General features: G+C 42.5%; 1 protein-coding gene across 12 annotated transcripts in view; it reads right to left on the bottom strand.

Annotated features, from left to right (window-relative positions):
- Positions 1-602: 602 nt before the first annotated feature.
- Positions 603-13,456, bottom strand: part of NFIA (nuclear factor I A) — a 251,913-nt gene continuing 239,059 nt past the window's right edge. For 7 of the 12 annotated variants that reach the window (XM_051796558.1, XM_051796566.1, XM_051796611.1 and 4 more), the window contains one exon: positions 7,657-7,797. In XM_051796558.1, the coding sequence (XP_051652518.1) occupies positions 7,780-7,797 (18 nt within the window). In that variant the 3' untranslated portion in view covers positions 7,657-7,779. Of the gene's footprint in view, positions 7,798-13,456 lie in introns of all 12 variants that reach the window. The other 5 variants (XM_051796575.1, XM_051796589.1, XM_051796620.1 and 2 more) reach the window with 1 other exon arrangement.

Genomic DNA, 13,456 nt, shown 5'->3' with positions numbered 1-13,456 from the left:
TTTCTGTACATATCTTCTAAGTGGAAGGTGTTGCAGAGTGAAAAACTTTGAAGGAAACTTTAAAGTTTGTAAAACCTAAGTTTTTCCTGTTTTTTGCCCAAAGAGTCTTGCAGAGAAGGGCAGCTCTTCTGGGTTTCAAGGTGAACCCCAACAGCCACGGTCAAAGCATAGCTGACGGCTGTACTAGGGCTCCTTGGAAATGTGGTAATATTTTTCTAGTTTAGCTAAATTTGAAGATATATTGCAGCATTTGCAGCATTTATTAATCTCCCTAGTCTTTCCTAGGAGTTCTTTGTGTCTTTACTTTGGATGATTTAATCTTCGGAGTTTTGCCAAGCATTAATCCGTTATTGTGCAAGGAACGATTCTGTGTGGTGGGACACCAACAACACAGGGAAGAATGGTCGATGTGACAACAGCGACTCGATTTAACCAAATATCCCCATCATTTGGGATGGAGCTGCTGCCTGGGAGCCTGCCCAGGTCTGAGGGCTGGTACCAACCACCTGGAGAGGTCGATGCCGCATCCGGCAGCAGTGCCCGCGGCCCTACAGCCGCGTCCCCCCCAGTGCCCAGCTGGAAGTAAATAACAACACAACCTGTTAGCATTAGCAATTTTTTATTTTCCTTTTTTGTTGCATAGGAAATGCAGTACTTGCTTCCAGTAATTGTATTGTAATGTGAGAAGGTGGTAGCACTAATGGTTGAATACAAGAGTTAAACTAATCCACACCAGCTCAAAAAACCTGCGGAGACTTAGTTGAATAAGAATGGATGCCCACAGTGATTCTCAACCAATTACAATTTTTTTCACAGAACACAGTAAAACTAAAATGGTAACTATGAGAGTCAATACAAGTATACTAGAGGCACGAGGGGCCTGACTCATAAAAAAAATGAACACGACATGGTATTAACACGGGTGTCAAGTGAATTTGCAGCAGATCTTTCACACGGCCGGTGGAAATTTTAGCGCCCCAAATCTCAAACCGCCGCTGAGGGACTGGGCTGGGCCGATCCCAGGCAGCAGGGCAGGGCTAGGGCAGAGCTCAGCTGAGCGGAGAACCCGCACAGACAGCCAAAATGGAGATTTCTCCTTGATTGTATTTCAAAAGGATTTCGTGGCCCTTTCCCCAAGGCAGCAGGGACGCCGGCAACAAGGACAAGCATCGTCGGCACTCTCTCCCTACCATGCTCCGTCTAGAAACTCATCTTCTTTTGTTTTTTCCCCTCATATTAATTTGTGGATGCAGATAAAAGGGGAGGGGGATTTCACCCAACACAATTGTTTTTGTTCATGCTCGAGCATAGAAGATTAACTAAGTGGAAAATAGTCTTCCCTAAAAAAAGGCGTACAAAGTACAAAAGTTCACATTGTGGACTAGCGCTCGCCTCGATGGAGGGTTTCTCTAGAGCTCAGAGGTAGCGATCGAGCGTATTTTGTTCTGGTACGGGACAAGATCTCTTTTGTAATCAAGTCTCCTCGTACTGCCATGTCCCGAGCCCCCAGCACCAGCCGGAGCGCGGCACGGAGCCGTCCTCTCCCATGTCCCCTTTCCTCCTGCCAGCTGCACCTCTGGCGTTCGGAGCATGGTCCTGTGCTGCCTCACCGCCTCCACAACCCCTTCCCATCCATTCCTGGTCTCCATGGGGTTTGGGGAGGCGGAGAGGGGAACGTGAGGGAGAGGAGAGCCAGCTGGCATACGTGCCGAGGTGAAACCTGTCCTCAATTTGGAGGAGAAAAGCCCACCAGCCTCCCCGTGTTAATAGCAAAGGAACTTTTATGAATCGGGCCCAAAGTTTGTACAGAGTTTGAAGAAAAATATTGCAACTGTGCATGAAACTAAACAACCACATGAGGTTTTTTTTTTCTTTTTTTCTTTTTTTTTTTTTTTTAAAGGGTTTTTTTCTTTCTATATGAGGAAGTCTGGTGTGAAGAAGGGTCAAGCATGGGTACCTGGTTCACCGCTGCCCATTAAGAAATCTCTCGCAACATGAGCTCGGTCTCATTTGTGGGTTTAAAGGACTGTCCTTTCAATTTGAACTGTTCTTCAGAGCAAGCTCTCTGAATTCTTAGGGTAGCTTTTCGAGACGAAAATCTTACCAGGCACGGATTTCTGGTCTCAAACACCATGTCCTGCCCTCTAGGGAAAAAAAAAAAAAAAAGAAAAGGAAAAAAAAAGAAAAAAAAGAAAAAAAACCCAAAACACAAGTAATACTGAATTTAAGTAAATGTATACCTCCAAAATACTGAAAACACCCCAAATCAATAAAGACAGAATTTGCGTTCTCAGTGAAATATCTTTAAACCTATCTGACAAGAACCAAGTCAGAAAAAAAGACTAACATAACTTTGAGTAATATTCATACAGCTACTAAGCATTATGGAATAGCATGCATTAATATTGTACGGTTATTTTACATCACCTATATCAGAAGGTTCTGACAGACAGCGAAGGCTACCGGTGTAGAAAAATCTTACTTCAGAAGAGCAATATAATACAGATTTCACAGGCACTACATTTTAATATATCAGGTATTATGCTGGTTTTCTTATAATTCTTTCTGTCCTAAAGCTGGCATTATAACAATGACCAAAAAGGCAAGGATCGAAGTAAACGGAAAGTAGATACCAAAGTTGATATATTCTTTTCTTTTTTTTTTTTTTCAGATAGATTAGTGCATAGTTTTCATGCAGATAAACACTGCTATGCATTTACATTGTTGGAAAGCAGAGTGAATTGAGCCCAAGTTGTCACATTTTTGTAAATCATTTTGCCAGCCTGTAATAGCACCATGTAATGGATTTGCATTAAACATTAAATTGATTTCAGAATTGGTGACACAGTATTCACTACAGTTAAGTGCTATGGAATAGCTTCAATGTTACCTGCTATATATCAAAGCAATTTTCATCCCACTGCTTTTTTATTGGAAAAAATAAAAGGAAAATGTACTCGATACTAATTAGACTATTGCGCAGCCTTGGACTTGATGATGGCATAGCTGGGTTTACTGTCAAACAGTAATACATGCATTGACTTCAAGACAAAATTGGCATTGTAAGCTTGATTTAATGAAAATCCTGCCTAGCAGGCAGTGTTAACTTCACAAGACCTGCCTCCGACAGACCTCATGAGGTTGATTTTGTTATTTATTTATTGTTTAGGTGCCATTGAAGCTCTCCTTACATTGTCATGCCGGTTATGGTTTTAATTTTGTTCGATGGAGGCCTTCTACCAGTAAAAAAAAAGAAAAAAAAAGATATTTCCAGAGACACAATGCAAAGTACAATATTAACTGACATTCTTAAAAAAAAAAATAATTCACCACAAGGAAAAAAAAACTGTTTTAGGCTATGTATCTGGGTTTTTTTGTATTTTTGTACAGTAAATATTTTATAACACTGTTACTACAAAGCTGCAAATATACGGAACAAAGAGAACTAGAAAAAGAAAAAAAAATGTTAGAGGGATTTTGCATATTCCTGTGGGCTGACTGAATACTGTGGAGTTGAGAAAACTTGGTGTTTCTTTTCCCCTTCGACCTTAAGGGGAGGGGGAACAAGCAACAGAGACAAAGTGTACCATGGCTGCCTAAACTTGAAGCCCGAAAGTTTTTATTATAAAGGAAGAAGAATAAATAATAATGGCATTGCTGGGGTGTGCGGCATGAGAAAAGCAAGTGCCCTTGCTCAAAAAAAAAAAAAAAAAAAAAAGAGGGAAAAACAAAGGAATTAACTTGAGTAAAAGTCAATTCGCGCTAAGCCATCCCTAGGGCTTTAAATTTGGATGGGCGGGGGGTGGGTACAGGTCAGAGTATTTGTGCGTCTGACGGTTCTGGAGAGGAGACGGGGAGGAAAAAAGTTGTTCTCGTGACTCAAAAAGAGCGGCCGGAGCGGGAGCGGAGCTGTGACCCTTCAGGGGGCTCCAGCCGCCGGCCCCGCTCCCTCTCGCACCCCCACGGGATGGAGGGATGGATGGATGGATGGTGGATGAACGCTCCATCCCTCCTACCCCATCCCTGCTTGCCTCCCCACTCCTCGGAGGACTAAAACACTGTTTGTTCTCTACACCTGCACAGAACGGAACTGCCGCGTTTCCTGCGTGAGAGGAAGGTGAACGCAAACTGAATTTAGTGTGTAATACTTTACAACCCCTGTTGGTTAACACCCTTGACCTCCTACCTAATGTTTTAAAGCCTTTAAAACATTTTTTTCCTCGCAATTCTGCTCAGAGTTCCCTAACTTTAGCGTCATCAAACTTAATATGACAAAAATACCTTCAAAAATACAGCATACCTGTAATGTCCATTTACAATGGTTCTTCAGTAGCCTATACTTCTCAAGCATAGGAATATGCTATACCATTGAGAGAAGAAAAATAACTGTATTTAAATACATACAAAAAAAGGAAACAGGAAAGTTTTTAACTTAAATCCAGTTCCCAAAGGAAAAAAAAAAAAAAAGCAATTCTATGAACGCTGCCTTTATAACGAACAATCAGAAATTCCACTAAGCTAATTTGACAGAAATTTTTCCTCATTTAAACAACATTACAAAAGTCCTGCATTATAAAATAGGGTAGAATAAATCAGTGTAATCAATAAAACTATACAACATACAAATTACATATCTTCTGAGTGGGCAGTTTAATTCTCTCTCTTTGCAGCCATGACTACAACATGCTCACTAAAAACAACTAACTGCCCAAACTATTGCTTAGTTTGTTTTGTTTAAAAAAGGGTGCAATTTTATTGTATATACAACCAATTTACTGGTAATACCTTGTCTCATAGCAAGGTTCTGACAAAATGTTTGTCTAGGCTTTTTTCCCTTCACTGTGAAGCACTGAAAGCTGCTATTTTTTTTTTTTTAGTGCACATATGTCTTAATAAAGTAATGCCCAGCTAAGTGCTATAGGGAAGGCAAAGGATGCTGGCTAGAGGATGTGATACCATATACTAACAATCACACAATACAATAGAGCAAAATGACTACTCAACCACTTATCAGACACATATGAAAATCCAAAACATTTTATTTTTTCCTTAAATAGAGAATAACCAGTAAACAATTTTCAGAACTTGGAAGTTTAAAAACGTGCATATAAAAATGGGCATTATATACTTTTATTGAATGTGGATTGATTGCAGTCTGCTAATAAAAATGGGTGTGGGATCTGAAGAAAAAGGAAGTTTTTTTTTTTTTAAGGCTTGCTTGTGAAAGGAACAGTTGTAAAACAAAAATTGCTTGAAGCAGGGTTCAGCTTAGTGCTTCACAGTTTGACTGCTTCTCTAAGAAGAGCCCTTCCTGCATGTGCATTCAAAAATCACAAAAGTACAAAGACAAACACCTAAAACACACTGCGTCAAGTGCAGCACCAACTTTGGTCAAATAAAAAAAAATTAAAAGAAAAATTAATAATTGCTAAGCTTTTCTACATGATATAAGCAGGTATTGCATATTTTCATATATCTGGGAGAAAACAAAACAAAAAAGGAAGACTCCAAATAAAAGGTAAAATGCAGCAACATCCAAAAATACTGATAATCTAGCATCTACAGATCTCAGAATAGCACTGCCACTGACCATACAGGACAATAAACACTACTCCTATCTGCGGAACAACTAACATCCTATTTAATTCTAGATGTTGGAACTGACAATGGCTGACATAAAAGTCACATTTACAAAAAGTGTCTCCAAATGCTTGACTAGGGAAAAACCCCTTTCAATATAGGAACATGTGCAACAATTCCACAAATAATCGCTATCCAGGGCAAGGCACATTGATATGGAATTTTTTTTTTTTTTGTTTCGTGCAAATTAAGAAAACAAAACAAAACATTGTTTCAGGGAAAAGATGAGGAGCAAAGTGTCTTCCCAAGAATTTCAGTTACTTGATTGTATAGGACAGTAGTAGAAACCCTTCTGAAGGGTTGAACAAACATAGTTTAAAGGCAAGTGCCTGGAATAGGGATTACAATATTGTGTCTTAATGCACTCTACTTTACCCTACATTAACTATATAAAAATTAGTTACTAACACTAGAACATGCAGAGACTTTCTCTGATTAGCTGGACTCGCCAACCAGAACGTATATATATGTATAGTATAGGAAACCTTCTTAAAGTTGCATGTGAAGCAAAGGGGTGCTCCGCTGTCTGATAGAAAAAATCACTTGCACTCTTTTTTTTTTCTTTTTTTTTCCTTTTTTTTGTACATAAGATACAGGACGTTTGGGGTCCAAACTTCTTTTTTTTTTTTTTTTTTTTTTAGATTTTTTTATTTGTCTGTTTTTTTCTTCTTCAGCAAGTGCCCTTGCTTTGAACTGGCATAAGTTGTAAGATCAGCATCATTCGTTTCTGTATTGTTTTCTTTGCAGTCCAGAAAATGTACCAGTTCAGGGACACAAAGGTGTTTTACTTTCTGGACCGTTTTCTCTTATTCCCAAGGTGTTTGAGAACTGATAAACCCTATATTGCCGGAAACACGTAAAATTTGTCAGAATTGGCATAATCCATTATAGTGACTTTTAGCTTATAAAATTAACAGATATTATGATTTCATTTTAGTTATGTGCTTTGATAACAGAAAATGATTAATTAGCATTTAATGTAGTTAACATATTGTGGTAAAAGCACCATTAGATTTGTTTTTTTTTTTTTAATTTTCCTTCAGTTTTAAAGGGATACAAGTTCAACAATAAAAAACATAAAAAGCAAAAATAGCTCCCCTTTTTCTTGCAAGGCTGTTTTTTACCCCAATAATTTAGAGTCCTGGGGTGGAAGGACTTGGAAAACAAAAATAGAATTTTCAACAATCTCTATCTTACAAAGATATTTAGCTATCCAATGAAATTGCACTTTACTCAATTCAAAATTCGATTGTTTTGATTGATTCCTGTCAGTTTCTGTCAAAACAGACCAACTTCCCCATTTCTGCGTGAATTTTTGTGTAATTGTTGAAAATTGTTGAAAAATGTTTTCTTTTTAAATGTAAGTGCAGCATTTCAAACTTTTTTCTTTTTTTTCTTTTTTTTTTTTTTAGTGAATAGTAGTAGTTCGATGTTTTAAATCGCTCTGCAATCGAGTGGAAAAAAATTGTTGACAATGCTCTTATGGTTCATGTTACGTTTCTAAGTGCCGACTGTAAAAAAAAAAAAAAAGAAAAAAAAACCCCAACAACAACAACAACAACAAAAAAAAAAACCTGCATTTTTTTTTTCCCGATATGTTACAGAAAAACATGCTCTATGTCTGTCCGGTAAGTTATATATTGCAGAATTCAGCTACTACAAAAGTTATAGTTTAAGTGTGTTTCATGATTTCTCAAGAAGTCTCACACCTGTATGGGAAAATCCGATGAGGATACTGTAAAACAGTTAGGCTCCATATGGAAAGTGTGTTACAACAGCGAGTTGGTAAGCAGCAGCAGAGGCTAGTTCTACTCAGTGTCACCTAACGCTTACACTACCAATGAAACACTTCAAAAGTTATGAAGCCCAACCATTTCCAGCACCATATGAGAAATTACAACAGTCCTAAAGTTGTCTAAAAAAAAAAAAAGAAAAATAAAATAAAATCTCGAGAAAGTTACGGCCTTTGCCATTCAACCATAACGTTTGCCATTTCCATGTACTAGTTTGCTGTCGGTGTCTGCTCGCCTCCCCTTCCGCCGATGTGAAGTCGCTGCGCTGCGTTGCTGCTGCTTCCATGTTACAGAGGTGGGAAGGGGTCTGGTGGTCTGTCCGGTGGGTGGTGGGAAGCGGAGACTTTTATCCCAGGTACCAGGACTGCAAAAGGAGAAAGGAGAAGCGTCAGCCCTGCCGCCCGCTCTCGCTGCTTCCCCAAGGGCTCCGGGCATTGCCGCCAGCCTCCTCCGCCAAGAGGGGGGCTAATTGAGACCGTGACGAATTGACCTAATTACAAAGCTTAATTAAAAATACTGTACAAATCAATATATTTTTTTTTCTCGCCGACAGTTGCTGGACATAGCTACAGATGAACGCGGGGGTCATGTCACGTTACAAGTTATCAATCTTTTTAATAGATGATGGCTTGAAGATCCCTCCAGTTCACTTTTGTCTAATCCCCTGAAAAGGCGATACACATTCGCCTCTCTGTGCCATTTATCACCCTGCAGTCGGGGTTTTCTTAGGTATTTAGGCATGTGCCAGCATAAGCATCTGTTGCTTTATACTGCCCTGCTTCAACTGTCTCGCTGGAACAGATGCACAGAAATTCAACAACAGGGCTGTTTTCTTAGGAGAAATGTGGATCGCTAGAGAAAAGCCAGGATAAAGCAAATCTGAGGGAAAGTGGATCAGCAAAAATGTCCTGTATCTCTGCCCATACTTGTGTTTCAAAACAAAACGTGGGCCTCAACTAATAGCCTGTCTTCGGGAAAATCTTTTTTTTTCTTTTTCCCAAAGGGAGGGAATTCCCTGGGAATTCAGCTCCGCAACAATACCGTCCTTAACCCAATGGCGCAGATGCACAGAAAACAATTTCGCTCCTCCATAGGAAAATAAACGCTGTTGGAAAGCTGGAGTGGGCTCTGCTGGAGCCAGGGCAGTGCCACCGCACCGGGGAGACCAGACTCGGCCCCAGCGAGGTCAACCCAACCTGATCCCGGGATGAATAAGAGCAGTGTTAGGCCCTGGGACTGTACGCGCGGGGGGATGCTACTTGGCAATGACATATTGCTGTGGGAATACACCAACAAGCAGCAACTATTTAGCCTGAAGTAAAGTAATACAACAAGAAAGACTCAGGTATTAAAGAGCTGTTGCTGATACCCCACGTTTTTGCTCGGGATCCTGTAATATATGAGGTGTGTACGTGTGCACGTACAAACCGATGACAAGTTTTACCAACTTTTTCCTTCGTTCCTTTTCGGCATCTGACGTGATTGATAGCACAATCAGCTCAGGGAGGATTTATGAACATTTACAGAAGACTCTGAGGCAAGTTTCATGTGGGACTTGGAGATTATGTGGTCTTGCCATGGAGGTAGGAACTGGTAAAATAAATAGCACGATTGGAGAAGTTGTCCTGCTTCCAATACACCTCATTAACTAACTCTTCCTCTACTCGCCCTTCTGAATACAAACACACCGGTCCCATATCAGCTCCATCTATTGCCTACAGATTTTATATTTAGACTTACTCAGGCTGCAATTAAACGAAATAGTTCTCATATGTAAAGTTTATAAACAGAGGAAAGTTCTGGCAGGGTTCGTGAAGCAGAGCCAAGTCCCGTTCCCCTCCCTGACTGCGGGGCTAGACTGATTTTAGGTGGGTGCAGGGATATGGAGTGTGGGCTGTGCTGTGCTGGAGGTATCTCCGACCACCACCAGCTGCCAACTCCTCCAAACTTTGCAGGGTCGTCCCTCACACTTGTTGTTTGAGTGTGACAGTTTTTGGCCAGGCTGGGAACTGTGGCAGTGCCCAGTACGGAGCAGAGGGGTTAAAGACCGAGAGGGCATGGAGTAGAAGGGTTGAGGATTAAGAGGAGGTGGAGTAGAGGGGTTAAAACTGAAGTGATGGAGTAGAGGGGTTACAGGCTGAGACGTGATGAAGTTAAAGGGGGAGATTAAGACTGAGAGGGGATAGAGTAGAGGGGTTGAACATTGTGAGGGGATGGGGTAAAGGGGTTAAAGACTGTGAGGTGATGGAGTGGAGGGGTTGAACACTAGGAGGTGATGGAGTGGAGAGGTTGAAAACTGCGAGGTGTTGGAATGGAAGGGTTAAAGACTGCGAGACGATGGAGTGGAGGAGTTGAACACAGCGAGGCGATGGTTCCCATCCCTAGCGCCGATGTCCGGCTGGCTCCACGGCCGCTGGCCCGGCACATGGCCCGCCGGGTGGCGGGAGCCGCTGCCCTCGCCACTCCTCCCTCGCTTCAAAAGCTGATTAAAAAGAAAAAAAAAAAAAGGCAGGAGGAAAAAAAAAAGCTCAGAGGTTGCGGAGGTGGGGCTGCGCGGGGCCGGATCTGGCAGCGGTGGGGTCCTTTAGCCCGCCCGGACTCCGTCGCCCCCCCGCCCCTCGGTCCGTCAGTCCGGCCGCCCCGGCCGGTCCGTCGGTCCGTCCCCCGCCGCCCCGCGCTCCTTCACGCATCTCGCTATTCACCCCGCGCCTCGCAGACAAGGTTACCCCAGAGCGGCTCTGTAATCCTTCACTGAAATAGGCTTTATTGATTGCTCTGGTCTATTGTTCCCTTTTCAAGTCCCCCAAGTTCAAGTTCATCCCGGTGTTACATCATGTCTCGTTGCTAAGGGCAACCAGACAGCCCCAGACGTGACCGCCATCCGCAAGCGCGGCGCTGCGCCCTCCCACCGCCGCCAGCCGCGCTGACGTCGAGCCCCACTCCCAACACACTGAACTATTTATTCTGCCTAATTTATGACCTCCACAGCAAGAGAGACCCCCACTCCAAAAACCAACACTGTTGTATATTTAATTAATCTGTCTTTCTCTGGCACTTGGGAAAGTTAGACAAAGGTCTAATTATTGTGTGTCGCTCCCCACACTTTTCTTTTTGGGGTGACTATTTGCATGGGAAAAGAAACAGCGAGACTGGGTGCGAGTCCCCTCCCTCCAAAACACCTTTTTTTCCCCCCTGCCCTATTGACATTTCATGAAATACTTTAGCTGCTTAAGGGAATTAGAAAAAAAAAATCTGATGTGAATGTAACTCCTTCGGAGTTGGTATTCAGTAACACAAATCAACTCATGACATGTTTAAATTTAAATGCTAACCACACACTCTGCGAGTTACTTTAAAGGTTAGTTTTTAATCAATAGAAGTTGCTGACTCGGGAGTTTTGAGCGGCGCAGTGCAGCTCTGGGGCCTTTGTCTCGCGTTGGGCTTTCAAACTTTTTTTTTCTTGAGATGATTTTAGCAATGATTTGCAGACACAGAGTGCTATTGTGCTCCTGACTAGCAACATGTCAATAAAGGAGTAGAGTTACCATGCACTAGGGTGTCAATATGACTCCTGCAGTCACTGCTCGGCCTTAATACCAATGAAAAACTTAATTAACCCTTACACGATCGACCCAAACCAAACTGCATGGGGAGTTTCAAAACTTCCGTGACGGGGCTCTGCATTGCCTTGACTGAAAAGCTGCTTTTACGGGACCCAAACTCCAAGTGCTTCACCAACAGCTGCGTCCCGCTTTGCCTGCTCCTGCAGCCCCACTTGGATGAGATGTTTTATGGGCTGAGGCAGCAGAACAGCAAGACAGAGAGCACATTTACCCAGCAGATCACACCAGCACCGCTCTCGGGACACTGGTTTAATTTAGAGCATCTTACAGCTGAAACACACACACAGAATGATCCTCCTTTTTCTACTAATCATTTTAATATTAAGATCTCATATCCCCCTCAAGCCTCCTATACATGTCTAAGTCTTCCAGGATTAGGGCTGAAGAGCACCATTGTTCCTCTGAAGCACCTGTGAAACTTCTCTGCGAGGGAGAGGAGACCTCCGCGCCTCAAATAAAAACCGTCTAGGAAGTGTATTAGGCTCTAGGAGACCCAATAGTTTGGATCTGTCAACTTTTTCTTGGCATGATTAGGGGGCTTAGAGGAGGAAAAAAGAAGCCTGGATCCCTACGTTCAGATGGCTGAAGTGTTTTATGCCTTGTTTTAGAGCTCTGCTCAATGTCTAACCACCTTACCCACTTTATCCCTTCAGTTCTGTAACCTATCCAACTGCACCTACTCGGAGAATGACGTATTGCCTTTCTTAATTTAAAATCTCCATTTAAATCATAGGCACTATCACAATATGGTCAGGATGATATTATCTCCATGCGTTTTCATAAAAGAGACGGTATTTTATTTCCCTTCTGTTTACTTTGCAGTACTCTCAGTGAGTTTAGTGCTAAATGAATCCACTGGAGCTAAAGGTCCCATTCAGTAAAAGTACTGCCACACAGTTGTTGGTGCCACTACAGGTCTGTATTGTCCTGCCGAGCATCTCTCTGTCCTTCCCCAGTGCTCAAGGTGAAACATCAGAAAGAATTCTGCAGTCCGGTATGAGATCTTTGCTTCCCTTTCTCCAGTCAAATGAAGAAGTAATCTCATCAGGTTGAAAAGTGCTGACTAAGGATTTAATAAAGTGCCTGCAGATGTGTGTCATCTCTAAGGTATTCAACTCATGTAATGCAAAACAGTTCCACACTGAATGTGCTTATAAAATTCCATTTAACCATTGCAGAGCTCTGTTTTACTGTTCTCCGAGGAGTATTATCACACTTTTTTTTCCCCACCCTAATTTACAGCACCATGAAAGTTGAAACTCGGCGCTGCCAGTATCTGAGAATCCTCACAGTAGTAAGGTTTTATGATCCATAAACAATATCTACTTGACTGAATCCTAAACAGGAAGTCTGAGATGGCAATTACGGTTCTTTGATAGCACAATTCTATTTGTTTCTTATGCTCTTCTGGAGATAGTAGAGACACACAAAAATCCTCCAGCCACTTCTGACTATCAGTTCCTTTGTAGAAGAAGAACAGCAAAGAAACACTCCACGATTCAGGATATTTAACAGGAGAAAAGCTCAGAGTGCCTCATTGACTCCGGCAACAGTTTCTGCCTGAGCAGGAGCCCAGGAACAGGTCCATTATTTATTAAAACCTCCTTAAACCAGCCTTCCTGCACGCCGTCCCTCACCCTGGCTCCTGGCCTCACGGCGAGCACTGCTCACGTGTTTCAAACCAGAAGGACAGTCAAACCCAAACTTGTTCAGTTTGCTTCTACCTGCACATCTCCTGCCCCAACAATGGGACCTTTCAGCTTGCACAGAAAGCTGGGGCTGTACACCCTCCCTATCTGTTTTTCGAATTAAGAAGTTAAACAAAAGTCCTCAAGGGCAAAGTTTAACACTGCGGAAGGAGGTTGTTAATGTGGAATCCAGAACTGGGTGTGACAGTTGGCTTATTTCTCTGGGCGATGTAGGTTATTTGAGGACATTCACACGTTTGAAACTCTGACAAACTCCACACGTAGGAACTTTGGCTTCCCCATACCCACTCAGGGCTCAGACCTGCTCTGTGCTAGCCATTTTCTTTAGGTTTCAGCCCAGTTTGGCTACCTGGAGGCTGGACGGGTCGGTGCCATCAGGACTTCAAACGTGGTTGCCACGGCGCTGCGGCCGTTGCTGCCCCGGGCACGGCTGTGTGTGCAGGAAGCTATTGCTGCACAGGCCCAGGCGGGAAAACCCACCTTTGATAAGAGCCTAAATAAAAAAAAAACGTACAGCTTTAGAGCTTGCCGGCAAAGTGGCTGTTTGGGCAGCTGAGCTGAACCCGAGCCATGACCACCGGCACCCACGAGGATTCATTGTGGCTCATCAGTTCGGTTGGTTGGTTCGGGGATGACCCTTCAGTCACCTCAAGAACTTCAAGGCTCTCACAAACATTAACCCCGGGAAGGT

Source organism: Manacus candei, unplaced genomic scaffold, assembly GCF_025592945.1.
Source record: "Manacus candei isolate 608988 ecotype Guabito, Panama unplaced genomic scaffold, ASM2559294v1 h1tg000005l, whole genome shotgun sequence".
Taxonomy (NCBI): Eukaryota; Metazoa; Chordata; class Aves; order Passeriformes; family Pipridae; genus Manacus; species Manacus candei.
This window is presented reverse-complemented; position numbering and strand designations above follow the sequence as displayed.